Source organism: Malurus melanocephalus, unplaced genomic scaffold, assembly GCF_030028575.1.
Source record: "Malurus melanocephalus ecotype Western Australia unplaced genomic scaffold, MMel_1.1 scaffold_80, whole genome shotgun sequence".
NCBI lineage: Eukaryota > Metazoa > Chordata > Aves > Passeriformes > Maluridae > Malurus > Malurus melanocephalus.
This window is the reverse complement of record NW_026623312.1, coordinates 235,768-257,708: the sequence shown is the minus strand read 5'-3', so window position 1 is coordinate 257,708 and position 21,941 is coordinate 235,768. Positions and strand designations below refer to the sequence as shown.

The 21,941-nt window shown below is 39.7% G+C and overlaps 1 protein-coding gene across 2 annotated transcripts; it reads left to right on the top strand.

Moving 5' to 3' along the window:
- Nucleotides 1–535: 535 nt before the first annotated feature.
- On the top strand, nucleotides 536–21,626 carry DCP2 (decapping mRNA 2). Of its 2 annotated transcripts, none has more exons than XM_057367498.1 (11): nucleotides 536–658; nucleotides 5,899–6,050; nucleotides 7,702–7,829; nucleotides 8,245–8,343; nucleotides 9,798–9,950; nucleotides 11,557–11,669; nucleotides 11,777–11,884; nucleotides 12,619–12,742; nucleotides 13,259–13,366; nucleotides 15,054–15,105; nucleotides 15,742–21,626. In XM_057367498.1, exons 1-11 carry the CDS (start codon nucleotides 606–608, stop codon nucleotides 15,903–15,905), a joined length of 1,254 nt encoding a protein of 417 aa, XP_057223481.1. In that variant the 5' UTR covers nucleotides 536–605; the 3' UTR covers nucleotides 15,906–21,626. The 2 variants fall into 2 exon arrangements, with proteins under 2 accessions (XP_057223481.1, XP_057223480.1); XM_057367497.1 differs by having other exon boundaries at nucleotides 13,256–13,366.
- Nucleotides 21,627–21,941: the final 315 nt, after the last annotated feature.

Below are 21,941 nucleotides of genomic sequence, written 5' to 3'. Positions count from 1 at the left end.
TGCCTTTCCCCACAAGGCAGAAATGGTCCAGACCATCACATCTTCATGGCCTCTGCTGCACTCTCTCCCGTGGCTCCGTCTCTGTCCCGCGGAGCCCAGAGCGGGACAGGGCACCCCAGCTGTGCCTCACTGAAGACGGGAAGAGGGGCAGGATCTGCTCCCTCTATCTCAGCCGTGCCGTGTCGTGTCCCGTGTCCCGTGAGTGTCCCGCCGTGTCGTATCCCGTGTCCCGTCCGTGTCGTGTCCCCCCGTGTCGTGTCCCGTGTCCCGTGAGTGTCCCGCCGTGTGGTATCCCGTGTCCCGTCCGTGTCCCGCCGTGTCGTATCCCGTGTCCCGTCTCGCCGCGTCCCATCTCGTGTCTCAGCGCGCGGCTTTATCGGCGCGCTCGCAGCAGCCCCGCCCCTCGCCGCCCATTGGCCATCCGCGATCACCTGAGCGCCCCGCTCCCGCCCTGCGCCCCGCCCCATTGGCCGCCGCTCCGCCGCCGGCGCGCGCCGATTGGCCCCGGGAGCCGCCGCTCCGCCGCCCCCCCGCAGCGCGGCCCCGCCCCCCGCCGCTTCTCCGCGTTCCGGCCTCCGCCGCGTCGGGATGAACCGCGCTTCCCCATGGAGACCAAACGGGCCGAGATCCCCAGCAGCGTCCTGGACGACCTATGCAGGTATGGCCGTGAGGCGGGGGGCGGCCCCGGGGCTACGGTGCCGCTGCTGCCGGAGGGCAGGGAGGGCGCCTGCCCCCGCCCGGTTCCCTGCGGGACGCCGGGCCCGGGATGCTGAGGGGGTGCGGGGCCGCCCGGGTTGAGGGGCGGCTTCGGCCGTCCCGCGGTGGCCGGGAAGCGGAAGGAAGGGGCTCGCCCCGTGCGCCCCGTGCCCGAGGCTCCGCCCTCCCGATGGGAGCCGTCCTGGAAGGGCGGGAAGGCTGCCCGCGGCACCCTCTGGACTGCTCCGGGGCTTCTCCGGCGGCGGGCCGGGAGCCGAGTGCGCGGGGGAAGTGAGAGAACATTGTGGGGATTTCTTGCGAGGTTTGAGCCGGAAAAGGTAAAACTGCGTCGGCGGTGTTTGCGCAGGTGAAAGAAGAGCTGGGAGTGTGGGGCTGACGTGTAGCCGAGCACTGATGTGGTACTTGCTGCTCGGAGGTCTGGTTAAATTTGGAAGGGTGGGAGGGAGTGTCTTCTGCTGAGTTACCTCTGCTGGAAGGGAGCGTGCCAGCRGACGGAAAGGGAAGAGCCACAGGGACACCCTTCGGTCTGAAGCTGCCCTCTTCTGCTTGTCGATTCTTTCAAAATGGAATACTTTCCTTGTTTGAGGGGCTTTGTATTTGTATTTTCGTAAGTCATGGATTCTGTGTTCTTGAAAAGGGTGAAGTTGCGTTYTGCCAGTATGGTGTCAACTTCGGATCATCTGTGGTGCAGCCCTTCAAACTTTATAATTTGTCTGTCATCTTCAGAACGTGATGATACAAACTGCGTATGAGATTTGGCATTAAATAATCCTTCTGTCTTGCCACCTCCATGGGACTCCTTATGACATATTAACATACAAGAGGGAAAGATTACTAAAGAGGAAAGATACCCTACTTACTGTAATTATTATTTTCAAGTGAGTGAAAATATTTAGAAGTGAAAATACCACAGGAATACTGCCCTGCTCAGTATTGTTTTGCACTTACCTAATGCAGGAGTCAGAGTTTATGATACGTGTGTAAATTTTCAATTCCCTAAACCTGGTCTTTGAAGTTTGTGTTTCTGTTGTATCTCCTTTGACCTCCCTGCAGAGAGAGGAACTTGTCTTTCAGTTCCCTTCTCACATATGATGCAGGGTTTAAGACTTTTTCAGATAATCCAGAGGGGGATTTCAGTGTTCGCAAAACTGATACAGCCTGTTAGTGTCACTTCCATGGGTGACTGATAGAAGGGCACATGARTATTTGAATCTTACGTTGTAATAGGGTCAGTGCCACTGTCTTACTGTGTTTTTCTGACTTACTGTCATCTTCTAGCTTCAAAATGGTGTGTTGTATTATAATAGTGTTAATGTTACAAATGGGTTATAAAAATACCTGTTATTTCCCAGATTCTTCAATCTATATGATATGAGTGGGAATTTTGGTAGAAAATGCCAAGCAATTTTTCCTTCTCAATTATTGGGTATTGTTAAATAAAAAAGTTTTAGGTGTCCATGTCAGGTTTTTGGTCATACTGCCTTGTGTTTTACTGAATAAAGAAGTGGAGGTGCAGAGACTTAATGTAGGTTTTGCAGGTCCTTGATACTCCCTCCCTTTGTCTTAAAAACAAAAAAACCCAACCAAACAAAAAAAAAAAAAACCAAACCAAAAAAAAACCCAAAAAAAGTGATGTTACCCCACCCCATCTTTTGACTTCAAGGACTGTAGCTGGTTCACCTTGCTCAAGAGCCAGATGCTCACCCAGCCTCTTAAAAAAAAAAAAAATTGGAACAACAGGTTCCTCTACGTCTCTGTTTTTCCCAGGAAAACTTTATGTCAAATTCRTCCTTTCTTTCTTTACTCCTCTAACTCTTCCCCTGTGAGCAACTCATGGGGGATAGGGAATGGGGTTGTGTTCAGTCCATGACACATCCTCTGTGCTGCTCCTTTCCTCTTTGCTTTGCCCCTGTTGCCGGTGTGGGATCACCCCAATGGGCTGAGGCTCCTTCAGGAGCTCCTCATATCTATCTGCTCCAGCGCATGATCCTCCACAGCGTGGACATCCTCTTCCTCCTTCTCCAGCTTTTGTGTTTGCACTTCTGTTTTGTCCTTTTTTTTCACTTCCCCTGCCTGTCTGGCATTTTTTTCCTTTCTTAAATACWCTTCCCTAGAGGCACCACCATCTCAGCAGCTGCCTTAGCTGTGCGCATCAGTGTGTCCAGCATTGTCCAACCCCTCACTGCCAGCACCTGGACACCTGCACCTGGTGCAATCAAGAGATGACTGTTATTAGCACTTCRGTTGGTCCAAGTAATTTAGAAGTTAACTTTTTGATTAATAAGCAGCATTCTAATTGGCTCTGCTCTTGTTCTCTAAGCCTAATACCTGGCTTAATGTCCTCTTTTATACTAATTCATGTTTGTATCTTTAGATTTATGTTCAGCAGCAGTGCTGGGGCAAGAAAATATCATCAGTGAGATAGATAAAGTAGACTTAAGTTTGTATCTTGTAATTTCATTAGCTTTATAGAGAAAGGATCTTTTCAGCACTCAGAATAGAGCCTTCAGAAGAAATTGGGGGTTGTATTGGCAGTTGCAAATGAAAAGTAGGAAAATTTTGAGGTGAATAAAGTTATTTATGCAAGAGACAGTCATAAAGTCWTRGAATGGTGTGGGTTGAAAGGACCTTAAAGATCTTCTCATCCTGACCCCCCCCTGCCATGAGCAGGAACACCTTCTAGACCAGGTTGCTCCTGGCCTTGAACACTTCCAGGGATAAGGCATCCACAGCTTCTCTGGGCAGTGTGTTCCAGTGCCTCACCACCCTCACAGTTTAGAATTTTTTCCTATTATCTAAACCTGCCCTTTGTGTCCTTAAAGCCATTCCCCCTTGTCCGGTCACAACATGCCCTTGTGAAAAGCCCCTCTCCAGCTCTCTCACAGCCCCTCCTTTAGGTACTGGAGGACCTCAATGAAGATTTGCTCCAGCACATCTCCGTCCTCTATTTTTGGGGTTCCAGTAGCTGGATGCAGCACCCCAGAGCAGAATAGAGCATGAGAATCACCTCCCTCAACCTGCTGCCTGCATTGTGTTCCATCAAAAGAATGGGCTGGAAGCTCATAGTGTCAGCTTATGTCAAGATTCTCATCCACCAGCACCCCAAATCCTCCTCCCCAGAGTTGCTCTCCATCCATTCTCTGCTTAACCTGTATTTATGTTTTGTTTGGGATTGTCCCAGCCTGGGTGCAGGACCTTGCACTTGGCCTTGTTGAAATTCATGAGGTTCACATAGTGAACCTCTCAGGCCTGCCAAGGTCTTTAAGGATATCTGGCCAAGGACCCGATGAGAAACTCACGTATAAACCATACAAGGGCACAATTCCAAAAGAAGAATGATAAGGAAAGTGGTGTGAAAACAAAACCTGGCCACTGATTGATGAGGGGGTATAGAAATGTTMATTCCAGCAAGTTTATCTGGGTAGGTACCTGCTCATGGAAAACAGGGAAAAAGTGGGGAAATCAGAATTTAAAAGTATGTGGCCACACACCTAAGAAATCAGAAGTGGACACAATGGCAAGAAACAAACCTGTTAATTGCACTAGTTGAGCAGCTGCCAAGAAACCACAGGCATCACTCCCAGGATCACTCAGCCTGGCCTTTGTATCTGGTAGGGCTTTAGACCCGGGGGGATCCCACACGGTGGACTGAGAGGAATGCCACAGGAAAAGGGAAGCAAGGTGGGACAAAGCAAGGATAGGCAGAAAGGGCTATAAATGAGCCTGGTTGTAAAACTGGGCAAKTTAGCACACTCCTCTGGCTGAGCCTTCTGCCCAAGTGTCTATTTTACGTATTCTTAGTAAATATCTTCTTCAGTTTTTCTCTGGATAATTCCACTTTCTGCCTCTGTATATGTGTGCTGCAAGAATGAAGTACCAGCTACTACTGATGGGAGCTGTGTGTGAGAGTGGGCAAGGTGTCAGCTACTGGAGTGAGGGAGCATATCTCAGTGTCAGCCACTCACAAGGCAGTGAATCTCAATTTCCAGCATCTGGRGTGTTAGTGATGAGTGTGCTGGAAACCAGCTTCTGAGGGGGATATTGTGTGAATGAGGGGACTCAGGGGCAGAGCACTGGCAGTTGGGCTGGCAGGGGGACAAGYATCTTCTGTTCCCCAGACCTGTTGTGCATGTGTACTCACTAGCACACTTCAAACTCCATCATCTGTTGAGGCAGGGAGCTGTGTGAAGGTCTGGGATCTGGGCAGGGCTCTTGGGTGGAAAGGGAGACCTGTGCTGGTGCTTGGGAGATTTGTGAATGAGCAGGTACCCTGGAGAGTGAGTGTCAAGTGTGTGCCTGTACCAGTGACCTTCTGTCTCTGTCCTTGGCCAGACTGCCTTGGAGGAGGCAACCAATTCTGAGATCCTGTAACAATTCATACTTGACAGATTTTAAGTAAAGATACAGTATTTCTGGTTTAAGTAATGATATTATGCACTTTTGGAATTTAGCTGGAGGCATTTGGCAGTAAAATGTAAAAGATCTCCATCAAATGATTTAAGTTCAGTGGAGTGTATGACCTTAAATTTTAAAAAGGAAGTACTGCTTTTGATATAAATAAATAAAGCTTCTTCTGCTTAAGTAAAATGATTGTCACACAATGCTGCTTAAGCTTTTATCTCAGTTACTCTGTTTGTGTGACAATGTCTGGGCTAAAACATCAAGTGGACTTGAAAAATTGCCCAATTGTCCATGTTGTGTTTCAGACTGAGAAAATGAGTAGGATTGTAYTGAATTTTAAAATCTACATAAATTATTCGTTTATTGTGGTTTTAAGTGAAAATACTTGACTATGTTTAACTTGTGTCCTGAAAAAAATACACACTGGAATCTCTTATCAGAGTTTGCAGATGTTCTTTAATGGGCTTGTAAAAATGCTTTTATTTTTGTAATACAGCCATTTGTGTAGATTGTCCTCACCCTCCCTGTTTTCACAAGTTATTTTACTTAGTATATTGTAATGATGTTTCTGAAACATCATCATCAATTTTCCTTCTTGACTTTAAAAGTTTTATTTTACTTTGGGAAAAGTTTTTACTGTCCCTGCAGAACATGAGGAGGGTCTGGTGGTCTGTTTGTCTGTGCTAATAGATCAAGAATTGTACTGTTGCAATGTTTTTATTGTTAGCTGTATTTAAGTCAATAGATTTGGCTAATCTTACTCTTTTTCTTTCCTGGCAGCCGATTTATTTTGCACATTCCAAGTGAAGAGAGAGACAATGCAATCAGAGTGTGTTTTCAGATTGAACTTGCCCATTGGTTTTATTTGGATTTCTACATGCAAAACACACCAGGATTACCTCAGTGTGGGATAAGAGACTTCGCTAAAGCTGATATCCTCTTTTATTATTGTGGTTATTTTCGTCTCAGTGGTAAAGTGCAAACTGATTATTGTTAAAGATATTTCATAATATGATAGTGTCAGTTTATGTGTTGATGTTTAAAAGTTAGTATTGCTAGGCATGTGGTTACTGAGTTCATTGCATCATAGTTTTGTGGCACTCACAAGAGAGATGCCTCTTGGACTCCAAAAAACTGTGGAAAACTCTCCGTTTCTGATCTTTGAGGATTTTTCCTCAKGGTTGCACTTCACATGCTAGGTAGGTTTCAAGGATGAGCTGTTGGAGCTCTTCAAACTGAACTCCACAGTAAAATTAATTTTCACGTAAGTAGTGACATAAATGTTAAAAGTAGTTGAAAGTGGCACGTTTTTCCCCATGGGCAGTATTTGATGGAAGTTTCTGTTGGTAGGGTAGAGGATGCGGTTTCACTGAATTCAAATGGATGCCTCTACTTTTTTTTATTGCTTGCAAGGGCTGTTGGAATGTGTACTATCTAGTCATTGCTAGAGAAAACTTAATGGAGTTCATCCAACAACAAGTGTTTTAATTGTAACCTTTCCCCATATGTTCTTGATGCAAGATTGGAATAATTGCTTCTAACTTTGAGGTTAATAGTGTCTGTGGTTTCACTACACMGTGTGCTTTAATGTTAGTTTCATAATACAGATTTCTTTGAAACGTTACGGCTTTTATTTTAACAGTAAACTCTAAAAATATGGTAATGTTCTGTTGGTTCATATTATGGTTTTTAAAAAAAATTACTTAATGTATGTTTTTAATTATAAATCCTTTTCAGATCTACAAAATACTTCTAGTAATTTTAGGCAGTGCAGAAAAAATGCAGTGTAATAGATGTTATATATTCATTACATCTGTCCTTCTCTAGTTGCCACAAATAGTAGTTCTGATGCAGTGTCATTTTTAAGTACTACTCTGTGAAGTATTCTTTATTGGCAGTGTAATATATGTAATCTATAATATTAATACTTTCGTTAAGGATCTGCAGATTTTCTCTCAAAATTTTAGAGTTAAGCAGGTTATTTAAGTTTTTTCTGCCTGTTAAGTTTTGATAATTTTATTAGAATTCAGATTTCTGTGACTGCATGCCATTGAAAAGAATTTTTTTGCACTGTAAATACTAAAGATAGGATTCTGTGCCAAAACCTTAATGAATCATTGTGGAAAAATTTATCTCCACTTAATTCAATCCCAAGGAACTGAATTTTTGTCTCTCATTTGCTTCAAAATGAAGAGAATGTGTTTACAAATAATACGTATTYAAAATAACTGTTATGTGGTTACATTATTTTTCAGAATTAGGGGGGGACCTTCCTTCAAATGAGCAGCCTTGTGCAATCTTTTTTCTTGTCTTTTTTTTGTTTGTTTGTTTGTTTTGTTTTTGGTTTTGTTTTGTTTTATGTATTTAAATTGGTTTGTGTAGGAATTGCCAAATGACTTGRTGCACTCCAACTTTTAGTGTTTGGTAATTGATTATTCATAGTAGTTTACTTCCCAGAGACTATGTCTTGAAAGCACATAAGGGAGGGAGTGTTTATCCTAAATTTTGAGTGAAATCTTCTGTAGTTTGTATGTGATTTGGAACTAACTGCTTCAGTTTATCTTCCTTAACATGCTGCTCTACTCTTCAATCACTGCCCTTTTTTACTGCCTCAAGGTGAAGATGTACAAAAGGTTTTAGATGAGTGGAAAGAATACAAAATGGGAGTGCCAACCTATGGTGCAATTATTCTTGATGAGACACTTGAAAATGTAAGTATGGAAATAGCTGTGAAGGACTGTCTAGGGGAAGGATGCCATATGCTGGCAGAAGTAATTCTTTTTTGTTTGCAATTTTCTTCTGGAGAAATTTACATTCACGGTTAGATTTGCAGAGATCTGACAGCTGCTTGATATTGGTGACTGTGTACAGAAATATAACATRTGAGACAGTAAACACACTTCTACTTACTTTCTTTCTAAGGTTTATTTTTGTTTTCTTATTTTGAGTTACATGATTCCACAAAAAATTCCGCTGTTCTTGCTAGAACACAGCAAACCTAATGGATTTCTTCCTTCAGGCTAAAATATCCTTGTGGAGAATGAGGGGATGGTGGAGGGAAGACATTGAATAAAATTGGTTAGAACACCTCCATGTCTGACAATTGCATTCCCTTGTACTTTGTAGGTTCTTTTGGTTCAGGGCTATTTAGCAAAATCTGGTTGGGGATTTCCAAAAGGGAAAGTAAATAAAGAAGAGGCACCTCATGACTGTGCTGCTAGAGAGGTAAGTTGTATCAATTCCTTTAAGATAATGAAATGCAATTTTGCTGCAACCAAAATATATGTGTTGGATGAAAACCTGTGTTTTACTTAGTTATCTCTTTATTTATATTCCGTGAATAAATAGTCTGTTCTTGCAGTCATCTTCTGATGTACTTTCTGCTGGGTTTCTGAGTTCCAGAATGGTAATCAAGGTTGTGGTTATATAATTAAAAAGCACTGGTCTGTGTTTCAAATTGTTTTGCACTAATGTTCTAGATGAAGTGAGAATTATTTTTTAAGTTCTCTGCTGAACTGTGAATTTACGTTTCAATATTACTTGTGGTGCTTGGGAAATCTTGTGTATTTATGGTTTTTGGTATATTAAGTTCAAGGGACACCATAACTAAAAAAAATGGAGGGATGGGAATTTAGTCTGTGTACATGGATGTATGTAAAGAAGCTCGGAAGTTGAGTTGAAGGTCATAGAATTTTATGTAAAAATTACRAAGAACTTTGATTCTTGTTCAAAATAGAAAAGTAATGCATGTGGCAAGTAAATCTAAAAAATAAAATAATGTGTGGTATTTATTGCTCCTGGAGACCTAGATATGTAGTGAAGCTGTATATTAAAAATGGCCTGCGAAAGAACATTACTGGTATAAACTTAGTGTTCATTCAACATAATACATCCTGAGTTTTTCAGAGAGAAAATTAAGGTGAGGGAAAGTAGTATGATGCAGAGAGTGTTCTTCAATTGGACTGAATCAGTATATGAGAAATCTGGGGGGGTTTGGCTTTTTTTTTTGTTTTGTTTTGTAGATAAAGTAGACAGACCTGCTTCAGAAAGGAATGACATGAAGTATGTCCTCTTCAGGTTATACTAGCAAAAGCATTAAAGGGGGCACAGTAATGCTGGGGGAAAATACCTTTTGATGGTAGTGTTAATTTGAAGAACTGATTTAGATTCCACTAGTGAACAGCACTGTTGCTATGATCCATCAAGTTAGATTGTCATTTTGGGTTGACTGATAGATTTTTCAAGGCTTGGCCAAGAATTTGGATGTTTTTAATATCTAAATACGTCTTTTAACTGCTTTCACTGAAGTCAGCACAGATCTGAAACTATAAGTTGCATTTGTGCTAAATCTAATTGAAGTGGTCTTCACTTGATGGTACCTACATGGTTGTAGTATTTCAGAAGTTGATGAGGACTAACCCCATCCATATTATTAAATTGCTGCATGAAGATGTAGTAGAGTGGCTTCACCTTGCATTACAGGTTTGCTGTCTTAGACAAATATAAAGCATGTAGATACTTTTTTTATTTCTGGGGAAACATCTATGTGTAAAGGCTTGTTTTTCCCTGCAGCTTTCATGGATGTATCTGAAAAACAGTCATTCCTTCACTTGGGATAATAGGTTATGAAAGGATGTTTCTGAATATACACACACTAATTTAATCTAATTACTTCTCAGGTGTTTGAAGAAACTGGGTTTGACATAAAAGATTATATCTGCAAAGAGGACTACATTGAGCTGCGAATTAACGATCAGTTAGCACGGCTGTACATCATTCCAGGAGTTCCCAAGAACACAAAATTCAACCCCAAAACCAGAAGGGAAATTAGGGTATGTGTCACCATGTTTGTGTCTACAGGAACCTTGTGGAGATTGATTTTTAATGCCAAGAATGTGTAAAATAATGAACCCACAAAGCACAATGAACACCTCAAATGCTAGTTACTAGTGGCATCTCTGCACKGTAGGGATTTGTGCAGACTTGCTGCTTGACTATCTGTCTGACGTCTCCATTCATCATGAAAACACAATAGAGCATGCTGCCATATCATTCTCCACTGCTTTTCTCACGAGTGTTGTCTGTTAATAATTTCATGTTATTCTTAGTTACACATGTATATGTATATATATTTTCAAGCTGTAATTTTTTGCTGGGGATATGCAAACACCTACATATCAGAAGGACAAACTAAGGATTGTTTTCTCTTTCATGGCTAATACTGTCCAGATTTAAAGGATAGTATGTTTTAAGGAGGAGGTTGGGAAGAAAATGGAAAATGGGAACTATTTTGGATGTATTATATACCTTCAGGCTTTTCAAAGGTATTGTGAAAAGGAAAGGCTAAGGCACAGGTAGCACCTTGTTGGAACCTTTGTCTGTGGTATCTGTAATCCTTAAATTTTGAATATTTTATTCTTGTTTGGCAATTCAGTTTAAAACAGCTATATTTCCATGCAAATGTCACTGAACAGACATTTGTCACTGCAAATGTCTAGCTTTCTAAATAGGGAAAGTAGTTGACTGGACAGAACTTAATTTATTACATTAGCGACCTGCTTTTCAAAAGATGAAATAAGATGAAATTTGAGGTTTTTTGAAAATGTACCATAACTGTCCCTCTTTGTAGAACAGTAACAGTATGTTGAAGAATGGGAATGTTGAAGAGTTCTTCCAATTACAGAGTTTTGAAGCATTGTCTTCATCTGTTTTAATACAACCAGGCAGTCTGGTTTTGTATCCCCTGTAGAACTATATAGAGAACTTTGTTCAGTTTGTAACTTATTTCCATAGTTTGCATCATGTATGGACTTGGGGCTTTGGGAGTAGCTTCTGCGACAGAAAATCTCACTTGGGTTCTTCTAYACTGTCTGTGGTCAGAATTCCAGATTTTGTTCCCTGTTCTGCAAAGTATACAGTTTTAACTATTGAAACTRTTGTGTATAAACCATAACACAAATTGTATCCTTTACCCATGTTTTGTTTCTTTTCTCACAAAACCTGAAACTTACTCTCAAACTAAATACCCTTCCTCCTGATAATTTTTGAACGAGTATTGGTGGTCCAGTATTGATGGCAATTTTAAGTAAAAAGTTAGTGAAAGTTATTTAAAGCCTCTACATTTGTTAAAGGCATTCTGTGCGCAGTGGTTTGGTTGGTTTGTGTATGAAACTCTTATTCAGAATTTAGTTGCTGATTGATACCTTTCATATTTTAGGTGCGATACCATGCAATGGGTTTGTGCTGTACCATCTGCTACTGTAGTGTCAGTTGGAAGAGTTAATTAACCTTTTGTGAAAAACGCTCTTGTGGCCCGTTAATTTAAGTCTTCCATGGTACTTTTTTAATTAAGGGAAATAATCGTGGCTGATACACATTTGTAACATTCTGTTAAGGCTACAGTAGAGGGTATTTTGATTTTATTTCTTGTTTTTCTAGAATATTGAGTGGTTTTCCATCGACAAATTACCATGCCACAGAAATGACATGACCCCAAAGTCCAAGCTGGGTTTGGCACCTAACAAATTTTTTATGGCAATTCCCTTCATCAGGTATGTTTGAGATGAGGCAAATGCTAGGCCAGGGTCTTTCAGGAAACTTTAATTTTTTTAGATTTGTTTTGGTAAGTGGATCTTGTTGTACTTCTCCTTGCTCACAGGCCGTTGAGAGAATGGATTTCCCGAAGGAATGGAGACTCCTCAGATAGTGACAATGGTTTTTCATCTGCAGGGAGCACACCTTCTAAGCCCAACTTGGAAAAAGCTAGGTAAGAACCAGGTCAGTTTAACACTTCTATATTCTTTCTTATAAAACACTGGTTGTACAAAACTACTTGTCCTTTTCTCTTTCTCCAAGTATTCATGTTCCAATAATAGAGTAGGTTAATTTAAAAAAAAACATAGATTTTATGTCATGGGATTGTAAATAAGATGAGAACTTGATTAATGTCATGGTACACAGGTGTCAGAACTGAGATTATTTCTTCAGTCCTGTTTATGGGAATTAAAAAACCACTAGCTAAAGCAGGTAGATAACTTCCATTGCTTCAAGTTCAGTGTTTTTGCCACGCTGCACAGGAAAAGTAGAACTCTCTTAAAGCAGGACTGTAAAGTACTCCAAGAAGTGGATCTAGCTACATAAAACCTGTGGGRATCAGTAGGGGAACAAGTGCTGCTTGCTTCAGATTCAGCTGAGTGAAAAGTGGTAAAACAAACTTTAAAACCTGTAGTTCCTGTGACATGCTTCCAGTAATTTGAGTTAGGGCAACACTAATGCTGAGAACAGCAGGACAAATGTTAATGTGGACCTGGCCTTTTGTCCATGGAGTATACGAATAGCAGTGAGCATTTTTAGGGTATTAGAGCATTAAAACCTGATACTAGTTTACTTAAACTTGTCTTCCAGATTGTTCTCAAAGAGAAGAAAATTCTTTCACAATTGTCTTCTGCCAGYGGTAGATTTTAAGTTGTGTTGTAAACTGTCTCTGTTTTTCTGTACTAGATCCAAACTTCGCTGTAGTCAACAGGTGTTTACAGATGGCTTTTCAGGAGAGCAGTGGGTGAAGCCAAAACAGCCACAGAAGCCATATAATCATCCCGAGACGTCTGAAGTTTTGAAAATAAAGGTAGGTTGTTTCCTAGGCATTCGGACTATTTAAAACAGATGTCTTTGTTCATTTTCTCTAGGATGAAAGTAGTGAATTTCATCACCATAGAATGCAAAAAGAAAAACACGGAGTGTAGGAATGCTCTTAGGACTTCTGTGATTTAACTCACCACTAGATGTGGTGGCATCAGGTGGTAATTGTGTTGTTTCATGTACAGATAGTAATTAGTACTTGCCATTTTAGTGTTGTTTCTAGTATATCTGCATCAGTACATGGGAACTCAGTGAACTGAATTTATTGCGTAATACTTCTGTGATAGTGCAAAAGAGAATGAGTAACAGCTGATGGCCTTGTAGCTTGAGTCTACATTTGGTTGGTTTCAGCAGGCTTCAGTTGTCTTTGAAAGAAACCGTTTACATGCTTTGAAGTTACTTGGAGGGAAGTTTTAGCTAGTTTAGTAGGAAGTATCAATGCAAAGATGTTCAATTCTGCCCTTTAAACTCTTCTCTCTACTTGTTTTTGACTTAAAAGCAGGGTCAGAGCATGAGGAACAATGGCAGAAAGCAAAATCAAGACACTTCCAGCCAGAAGAAGCGAACAAATGGACTACACAGTCAACCAGTTAAGCAAAACCATACCTTGGTAAGAAATACGCAGTAGCTGTGTCATTACTGCTTAACAAATGTCCATGACAACGTCTTACTGAAATAGAGTGCATATCTATGAAAAGTATATTTGATCAGACCGTTTGATACATGTTTGTAGATGTATGACATTTCTTACTTTTTATGCCTATACATTTATAGGCAAGCATACGAAATTTCAAAGTTTGCATTTTAGAAATAATAATTCTAGCCGTTGAAAATTTGTCAGTTGTTTCAGTACACAGTCTTGCAGCTTCCAGGTTCCTGTCATGTAAAAGCCTTCAGTAGTGTTTAGTAATAGCTGAGTGTAGTGCATGTCTTATTCATGTATGGTTGTCTTACTGTAAGCATGGGCTTTTGTTATGCAACACTCAGAAGTGGTAATGCAGATGCTTATTATTCCCCTTCTTTCCAGCAAAAATATTGAGAGTTAGCTTGGATGCCAGAATCTCATACAGTTTTTTCAGTCATACACTGGAGTTGTTTGCAGCAGTTTGTAAATTCCAGTGTGATRCTCTTTGCTTGTTACTTTCCCTTGCAGTAACTAACTGTGTTTGTCCACTTCTCGATGGGAGGTGATTCACTGAGAGGTGGTCCCTTTTATAGTTGAATGTACTTTTGATTCCCTGTTTTTTATGGCTCTTCAGCCAAGCCAACCACTTGGTTGGCTCTTGTGCAACAGTGAGCCCCCAGTTCTCCATGCAAGCTGGCTTGTCCTGGCTTTAGTTTTTCTTGTTTACAGGCCGTAAACCAGATCCTTCCCATTCTGGCTTATGGCTTTTGCCTTCTTTCTGTTATTCATGTGAGCATACAGAAACCATAAAGTCGTCCTGTGAAATCCTCACCGTAACAAGAAATTGTTAGTTATGTTTGAGTCTGAATATAGAATAATGAAAAGTTAAGGAATTGACTGCTCTGAATTTTGGGTAGATAGRAAAAAAACATTATTAATGGTGATCTGTAGGATTTTCATGGAAACAAGTGGAACTGTTAATACTCCACAGTTACTTTGTAGGTGCTTCACAGACTTGTATAAATACTTCTCTATTTCTGTTTCACTTGCGTTTTTGTGATTGTCAGCCTTTTGAAGTTTAAATATTTTGTGTCCCACTGATAATTTTCTGATGCAATTTGAAGCCCAGAGAACTCTTAATTTGCTGAGTGCAAAGAGCTATATTTTTTCTGTATTTGTATACTTACAGCAGCGATGCCTGGGGCTAAAACAGTTCTTCCCTGGAGAGTTCTAAGTTTGTGTCTCTAAGCATGTTCATTTAACGGGCAGTTAGCAGCATGTTTTCAAATGCATTCCCCTTGACAATAAGATTGTAGAGTGGGCTTCCTGTACAGCTTTGATTCCACACCACCATATGCAAGACCCTTCCATTTAAAAACTATTAGAAAGTACTCAAAATCTTCCCCTACAAGTCTGCATTTTAAAAACGTTTTATTGACTGTTTAAAGACTGCATGCTTCTGAAAGACTTGCAGACTTGAAGCACGTTTGCTGCATAAAATAACATGGCAGAAAGTCATGCTGAGTTACAGGTAAAATAATTCACACATGAGGTGTATCGAAGCAAATACAACCAGCATACCTTTTAGATGACACTTAAACTATACCCCTGACAAATACAGTGCCATTTATTTATCATAATATGTGTAATGTGTGGTCATTTTCTTCACCAGAAATGTGAAAAAAGGCTTAATCCAAGAAGACTTCAAGATAACTTTGAAACAGGCAAGTGCAATCAGAATTTTTGTCCACTGTGCTGTGCTACAGGCTAATGGCACCCAAATAATGATGGTTGAGGGCTTTTCCTCATGCCAGCCTACCAAATCTTATAAAGCCATGTTTTCCCAAGCTAGTCTTTTTAATGAAAAATATACTGTTTCATGTTGGTTTTGCAATTCTTCTCCTTAATTATAAACTGATATGCCAGGTGGCTGAGTAAAAGAGTAACTAAATGCTGGTTTTGGAAAACAGCATCTGAGTCAACACAGTGCAGGTAATTGAGTGTTGGTTCAAGGTTTTCTGTCCTGCTAGTAATAAGATGCAGCAGACTGCACAGAGCGCTGCTCAGGAAATAGTGCAGTTTTCCCTCCTTATTAAGAAATGGCTTGTGAAACAATATTACATGTGTAAAACTGGCTATTGAAAGTACTTCCAGATTGCTGTGATTTTTAGGATTTATTCTAGTCTCTAGACAACTTGTAAAATATGGCTGTTTGAGTTACCTTCTTCTGTTTATGACCAAACATACAGGTTTTGTTATTAATATTAATTGAATATGTGTTTGAGGTATGGATTTGTGTTGGTTTTGGTACTTTCATTGCTGGTTTAAAATTTGTTTCATGTTTTTTTCTCTTTAAGCAGAAGCAGCATATGAGATGTGTTGCTCCAGTGAAGACCCACTGCCAGAACATGTAGAGGGACATTCTGTGGCATGCAATGGCCATTACAAATTTGCTTTCTCATCAAGAGCTTTCTTGAGTTTCAAGTTTGACCATGATGCCATAATGAAAAGTTTTGACCTCTGACAGCAAACTTACTAGTAATAAGATTCAGACTTGCCTGTTGCAATTGAGGGGGTTTCTAATCCAGCCTTACTCTTTCTCAGGAGTTTTTTATTTTGTTTTGTTTTGTTTGTTTTTAAATGCAATGCAGGGACTGACTGCTGGTTTGGAAGGGTTTGTTCTCTTTGCAGTATGGGAGTGGCATAGTCAAGTGTTGCACTTTAAATGCAGTCTAGCCTTTGTCCACAGAAGTACCTTTCCAATGTTCAGTTCACTTGTTCCTAGCTGTGCATTAGAGGGCATTCTTTTTACTTGTGTTTTATTTTATGTGGTTTTAAATTTTTTTTTTATTTTAACTTGCTGTGTGTTTTGTAGAATGTCATTGACTTTTTTTTTTTTTTAAACTGTTGGGGTATACCAGCTTGCTAATCTTTTAACTGTTCTGATGTAAATTATTGGACTTGTTAGTCATTATTTTGTAGTACATTGCAATATTACGCAGTGGCAATGAAACTAATTCTCAGAGGACACCTCTGTCCTAGTGATTTTGAAACCAAGTTGCACATTTCAAACCTAGCCTCAGCCTATCATCCTTTCTCTGTACTGATTGTTTGCTCCAAATACCTTCCCTCCTTCACACTGATAGTTTTTGTTGGCTGGCAATCACTAGTACTTGAGTCAAATCTATAGCATGTTGACTTTTTGTACCTACTCTTCCTTAGTCTTTGATAATGACACTCAAATTGGGTAGAACTCAGCCCTTCAAAGTGTCTAGCTCTTGTGCACTGCCCACAGCTGCATAAGGAGAAGTTACAAAGCAGCTGCTTGAAAAAAAAGAAAAGCTTAAACTTGTCTGTGAGAGGTTACTTGTGTAGAATTTATACTGAATGTAAATAAGCCTCTGTAGATTTCACTGAGGAGGAAGGCAGGTGCATGGATAATAGAGGCATTGTGTGACACTGAGCAGCTTAATCAGGCTTCCAATATCTATTCCAAGGGTGTTCAGTATTGTATTCTGTGCTGTTGTCCTCAGATCTCTTGTGTAGTGTATCTGCAATGTATATTTCCAGTAGTATTGAATTGCACTTGCAGTTAGCATTTAAATRATCTAGCCTCAGTCATTTTCAGCTACAGTGCTTTCTTAGGAAAAATGTGAAAGGTGGGTTGGGGATGGAGGGGAGGAACAAAAAACCTGTAGGAGTTGAGRTGATGAGCATTACATCAACTTCAAATTAGTGGGTTTTGAGCATGTGCTTTGCAGTGGAGAGAAATGCACTGAAACAATTTGTCACAGCAGCTTGTGATAGCAAGCATGTCCCAGATTTAAAAATGGACTTTTCTCTAGAATAGAGGTAATCAATAACTTCATAAATTGAATGAACTACACCCTTGTAGTGTATGTACATGCACTGAGTTTTTATGCAACTCATATGTCATCCAAAACCAAAATCCTGGTCTTCCTTCAACCACCCTACTTCATCTACCCTACCTGATCTGTTACCTAGTCTTTTCCACAGAAATAGCTTTAGAACTTTCTCCTGGTTTATTCACCTGCCTGGCACCAGGTGATTTGATACTCTAATGCTGTAATAATTTTGGCCATTGGGAGCGCTCAACTTGTGTATCAGTCAACAGGAGAAATGGACTACAGCATCTCCTCCTTCTGGAGGACAAGGGTTCTGAGGGCCTTGTTTTTCAAGACCAAATTGTGAAATAGCTCAATCTAGCTTTGACTCACTTTTTTTTTTTCTTAAATGTATCCAAAGGCCATATAATGACAAAGAAAAGTAACTGAGAAGGTAGGATAATGCTGGAGGAGGTTATGTTATTCAGCTTCAGGTGAAAACTAATCTTTAGTTGCTTCTTTAGTGCTTTTTTAGTTGATTTCCCAGCAAAAGTGCCTTTACTCATGGTGAGGCAGAAGTTTGTATCATATCCTGAGGCTGCTACTCTGCCTGTGGAGTAAACAGGACTCTCCTAAGGCATAATTAAATAACAGGCTGTGGAAATCTTTTTATGTATACATTGACTTTTCAGATAAATTAGTTATAGATCATTTAGTGCTCTGTGAAATAATGGGGATGCTGATGAAACAGTGAACTTGGAGCATCTGTCATGTTTGGGAAGTCCTGTCCCAGGCATGAGGAAGTCTTTAGAACAATGGAAGCATGTCCTATGAATAGGAGATGCTGGCTGCCCTCTGTTTACTGTCTCGTTTTTTTCTTCCTAGTGAAAGATTGGTTCAGTATGAGACATTGGTTGCTTCATTAAGCAACCCAAAGTGAAGCTTATACATATGTCATGATTTTAGTAAACCTAGCCTTAATGTGAGTTGCAAATAAATGTGATAAATATGCAATAACTTACTTCTTTGTATAAGGGTACCGTTTGCTGTAGTAGCATTGCTTTCTGCTTCCTTATTAAGGTTTATTCTAAAACTATGTAAGTGTGGTGGCATGTGATCCACTTTGTGGGCTCCATCATGCCCTGCACAGTGAACATTTTGTTTACTATTGTTTATGTTCTTATTTCACCATCCTTTTATAATTGTATTTCTAAGTTTAGAAGTACTGTTTACATTATCTTCCATAAAACCGTGAAGAAATAACAAGTGAGATACAGGCTTTAGTTCTGTGAGTTTTTACTTTACGGGAGCTAGACACAGGGAAACAGGAACTGTTAGCATGTCAGACTTGAGAGCTGGTGTTGAGATACTTGAAAAACACAAACACTGTCAATTTGAGAATGCTGCCGTGTTAGGGGTTATTCAGATTATGAACAGTCAGTTAGTGTTCTTGAAATCAAAGAATTTGTGGAATAAGGAGACATTAAGGAAAAAAACCTAGAGGTGTGAGGTGCTAGGAATATAGTACTAGTGTGCAGTTTCTAGTACTGCATCAACTCCCTCCTTTAGCATGAGGTTTTTAGCATCTCTCCTTCTTAGAATGCTTCTATACTTTGACCTTGGACTGAAAAGTGGCCTGCCCAGTTGAGTGACTTCAGCTCCTTGATGTACATCAATCATCCAGCTTTTGAAAGTGACTGGATCTTGCATGGTCTGAAGTCTGGCAACAGTGGTTYTGGGAAGGAGAGGGGGATATAGCTTTATTTATTGCACAATCAAAGTATTATTTTTTAACACAATGTAAATTCTTTAGAACAAACATGCATAAATAGTTTCTAATGAAATTTTGGGCCTAATCACTGTTCCAGGCTTCTGTGCTGTGCTTCAACCTTCCTGAGCAAATTTGGTGATTTGAGAACAATACTTARTTTTTATCTTCACCTACCTGTGGCTGTTTTAGATGTAACAGTTCATTTCGAAAACAAGGCAGGCTTTGGGTCTGGCTACTTCTAATGTACTTGCTCTCAGATTGTAATTTCAGATACGAACATAGTTCTTCCAACATTTACTTAATGTAGTGATTTGCTTTTGCACTCATGCCATTATGGTGTGAAGAGCAAAGAGGCTACTTTAAGAATCCAAACTCCAGTGTCCAGTGGTGCAAGACAGCACTGCTGCTCCAGGGGTAACTGGCTGCCCAGCTGTGGGTTCAGGGGGCTGCTTAATCCTCAGGTGCCTGGGGTTTCATTACAAATTCTGAGCAACAGGTTTCTCTTCCAGATGTAAAGCCAGGTGCCTTCATGTTTAAGTTAGGGAGTTATATTCTAAATGTGTTAGGAAGCTTATAGTTATTGAGATAGTTACGATAGTCTCTCTTGTTGATTTAATTTCTGTAAATAAAACGATGTTAAGTCTTGCACTGTAAATGTTAAATAATCTGGTGCTTATACATGACTTCATAATTTCAATTTGTTTTTGTTATTACAGTATTTCAGCTTTTGAAACAACCAAAATTATTTAAGATATGGTAAATTTATACAAACTAACTGAAGGTGCTTTTACAGTAAATTTGACTTAGAAACTCTTCCATAATAGGTTTTTGTTCTTACAAAATGCTTATGCATTTATAGCAATAGTGTAGTTCAAGAATGAAAGTAGGCTAAATGCTAGTATTTGCACTGTTCTTAATCCCGTATGTAAGCACTGATAGATGCAGTAGGATTTGTGCTGTGTGTGCATTTCACTTTTTCTTGTAGGTTGTGCAACTTAAAAGGAAGTCAGCATAAACAACAATTACATTGGCCATATTGAAGATTGGACTGGGGAAGTATTCCAGTTTGGTAGTAGTACAATAAAGCAGTGCTTTATTTAAAGGGGTTTAACTTGTCTTTCCATTGAAAATGTTAGGTTCAGTGGGACTTTCTGTACAGATTCAGCTTTACAGAAACCCTTATCTTTAAATTGTCCTCAGCTCTGGATGCTTCTGGGAAGTCAAAGCTGTCTTCAAGTCCTCCTTCAATTCTTCTGGAAAACAAAAGTGCTTCCTTTTAAATAATTAACATTTCAGAGTACAGAATGCTTAAATTTGTTAGGGTCTCTATTGATTTTACTGAAAACAGAGTATTTTGTCATTTTTAAGCATTTATATTGTTGATCAGAAGAACTTGTTTCCAGTATGGGTTACAGTTCACTGCCTTTAAGAAAATGATTACAGCTCATGAAGCATTAATCATTTTAAAATAAGGCATTCATAGCTTTTTAAGAAAACACACCCTGCAAACACAGTTCTCTATGACACATTTCCAACTGTGAGAAAAACTTTGCAATTTTTTAAGCATGTTTGATCAAAATTACTAAACTGTGGAGATGAAATTTTTATCTCACTGGTTGGGTACATAATTTTGTTATGCAGAATAAGTATGGAAAACTGCACGATTAAGAGCTCTCAGCAAGTTCTTGTCATCCCAATACTTGCAACAGAACTTTACTGTGTCTGCATGGCACTGCACTATGTTGAAGTTGTACTTCATTCTTGAGCAGCAGCTTAGCTGGGTTTGCAAGGCACTTTTACCACTAAAAAGCAAAACAGACCCCCCAGAAGATGTGGGGTTGTTAATTCAGGCAGAACGCTCGATTGGTGTTTGTGTTTCAGGACCCAGACTTGGATATTGCTTCCAAACAATGACACTTTTCAGGGCGGCACTGCATGCCTCGCAGAGAACAGGAAGCCAGTGCTTTGTGGTGTGGCTTATGCATGAAGGGTTATGCCTTCCTCCTGTTTGTTCAAAGCTCAAGAACTCGATCTGTTTTCCTCTCTTAAGTGGCACATTGGTGCTAATTAAGTATAAAGTACGTACAGCTAAAGGGTTGAAATCATTACAGATTTAATTCAACTTCCCTTATGTTCTTTTGAAGAAAATTTGCATTAGTCAACTCTTCAATTGTATTAAATAAAATCTGCAACTACCTGTAACATCTGCTGTACTGACGATTGTGATTTTGTTTGCTATGAATTGATTCAGAAACTGAAGCACACCATTTAAGACTATGACTAAGTTGACATTTTCTTCTATATTGTTAACGTTTTCCTCTGTAAAACTAAATTACTTTATAAATAAACTTATTGAAGTACTGAAGTATGGATATAAGGATTGCTGGTCATTTTGAAATGTGAAGCTTGTGCTGCTGGTACGGGTTATTCCTTCACTGTAGAATGTTTAAGTGTTGCCTTAAGCCAGTCAGCAGCAGTGATTATATCTAGTGCCAGGAAAGGAAGTATTTTTTAAAGKCAGTTGTAAAGGTGGATGAGGAGCCAATTCAACAAAATGGAAAAAAAATTACAGATGTGTTAGACATACTGGAGAAAGGAAGTATGTGAACTTCAATCAGTGCTTTTTAGAATATTTATGTCATACTGAGTATTTTGTTTTCATTAGTTTTGGTCTTTTAACTTGTTATTAAAAGAACCGCATGTGTGGAAACGGTTTGCCATGCACCCTTCCATTTCTCTAAAGCATTCCTTGAAGCTGTACAGGGCTTGTGGGAAGAAGTATATTCTTGATATGATATTCTTGAGCCCAGCTAAAGTCTGTGGCCAGATATGAGTTCTGAACAACTTCTAATGGCTCTATTATGTGAACTTTCCTGACTATCCAACCATCTCCCTCAGTAACTTATCTTGGAGATGAGAGATCTTTGTTCCAAGATACCTTTAG

Bases quoted from the DNA above. Each gene is read 5' to 3' on its own strand.
- DCP2 (XM_057367497.1), top strand. From the start codon at position 606: ATGGAGACCAAACGGGCCGAGATCCCCAGCAGCGTCCTGGACGACCTA. The intron at 659-5,898 runs GTATGGCCGTGA...CTTTCCTGGCAG, and splicing joins GTCCTGGACGACCTATGCAG to CCGATTTATTTTGCACATTC. The intron at 8,344-9,797 runs GTAAGTTGTATC...ATTACTTCTCAG, and splicing joins ATGACTGTGCTGCTAGAGAG to GTGTTTGAAGAAACTGGGTT.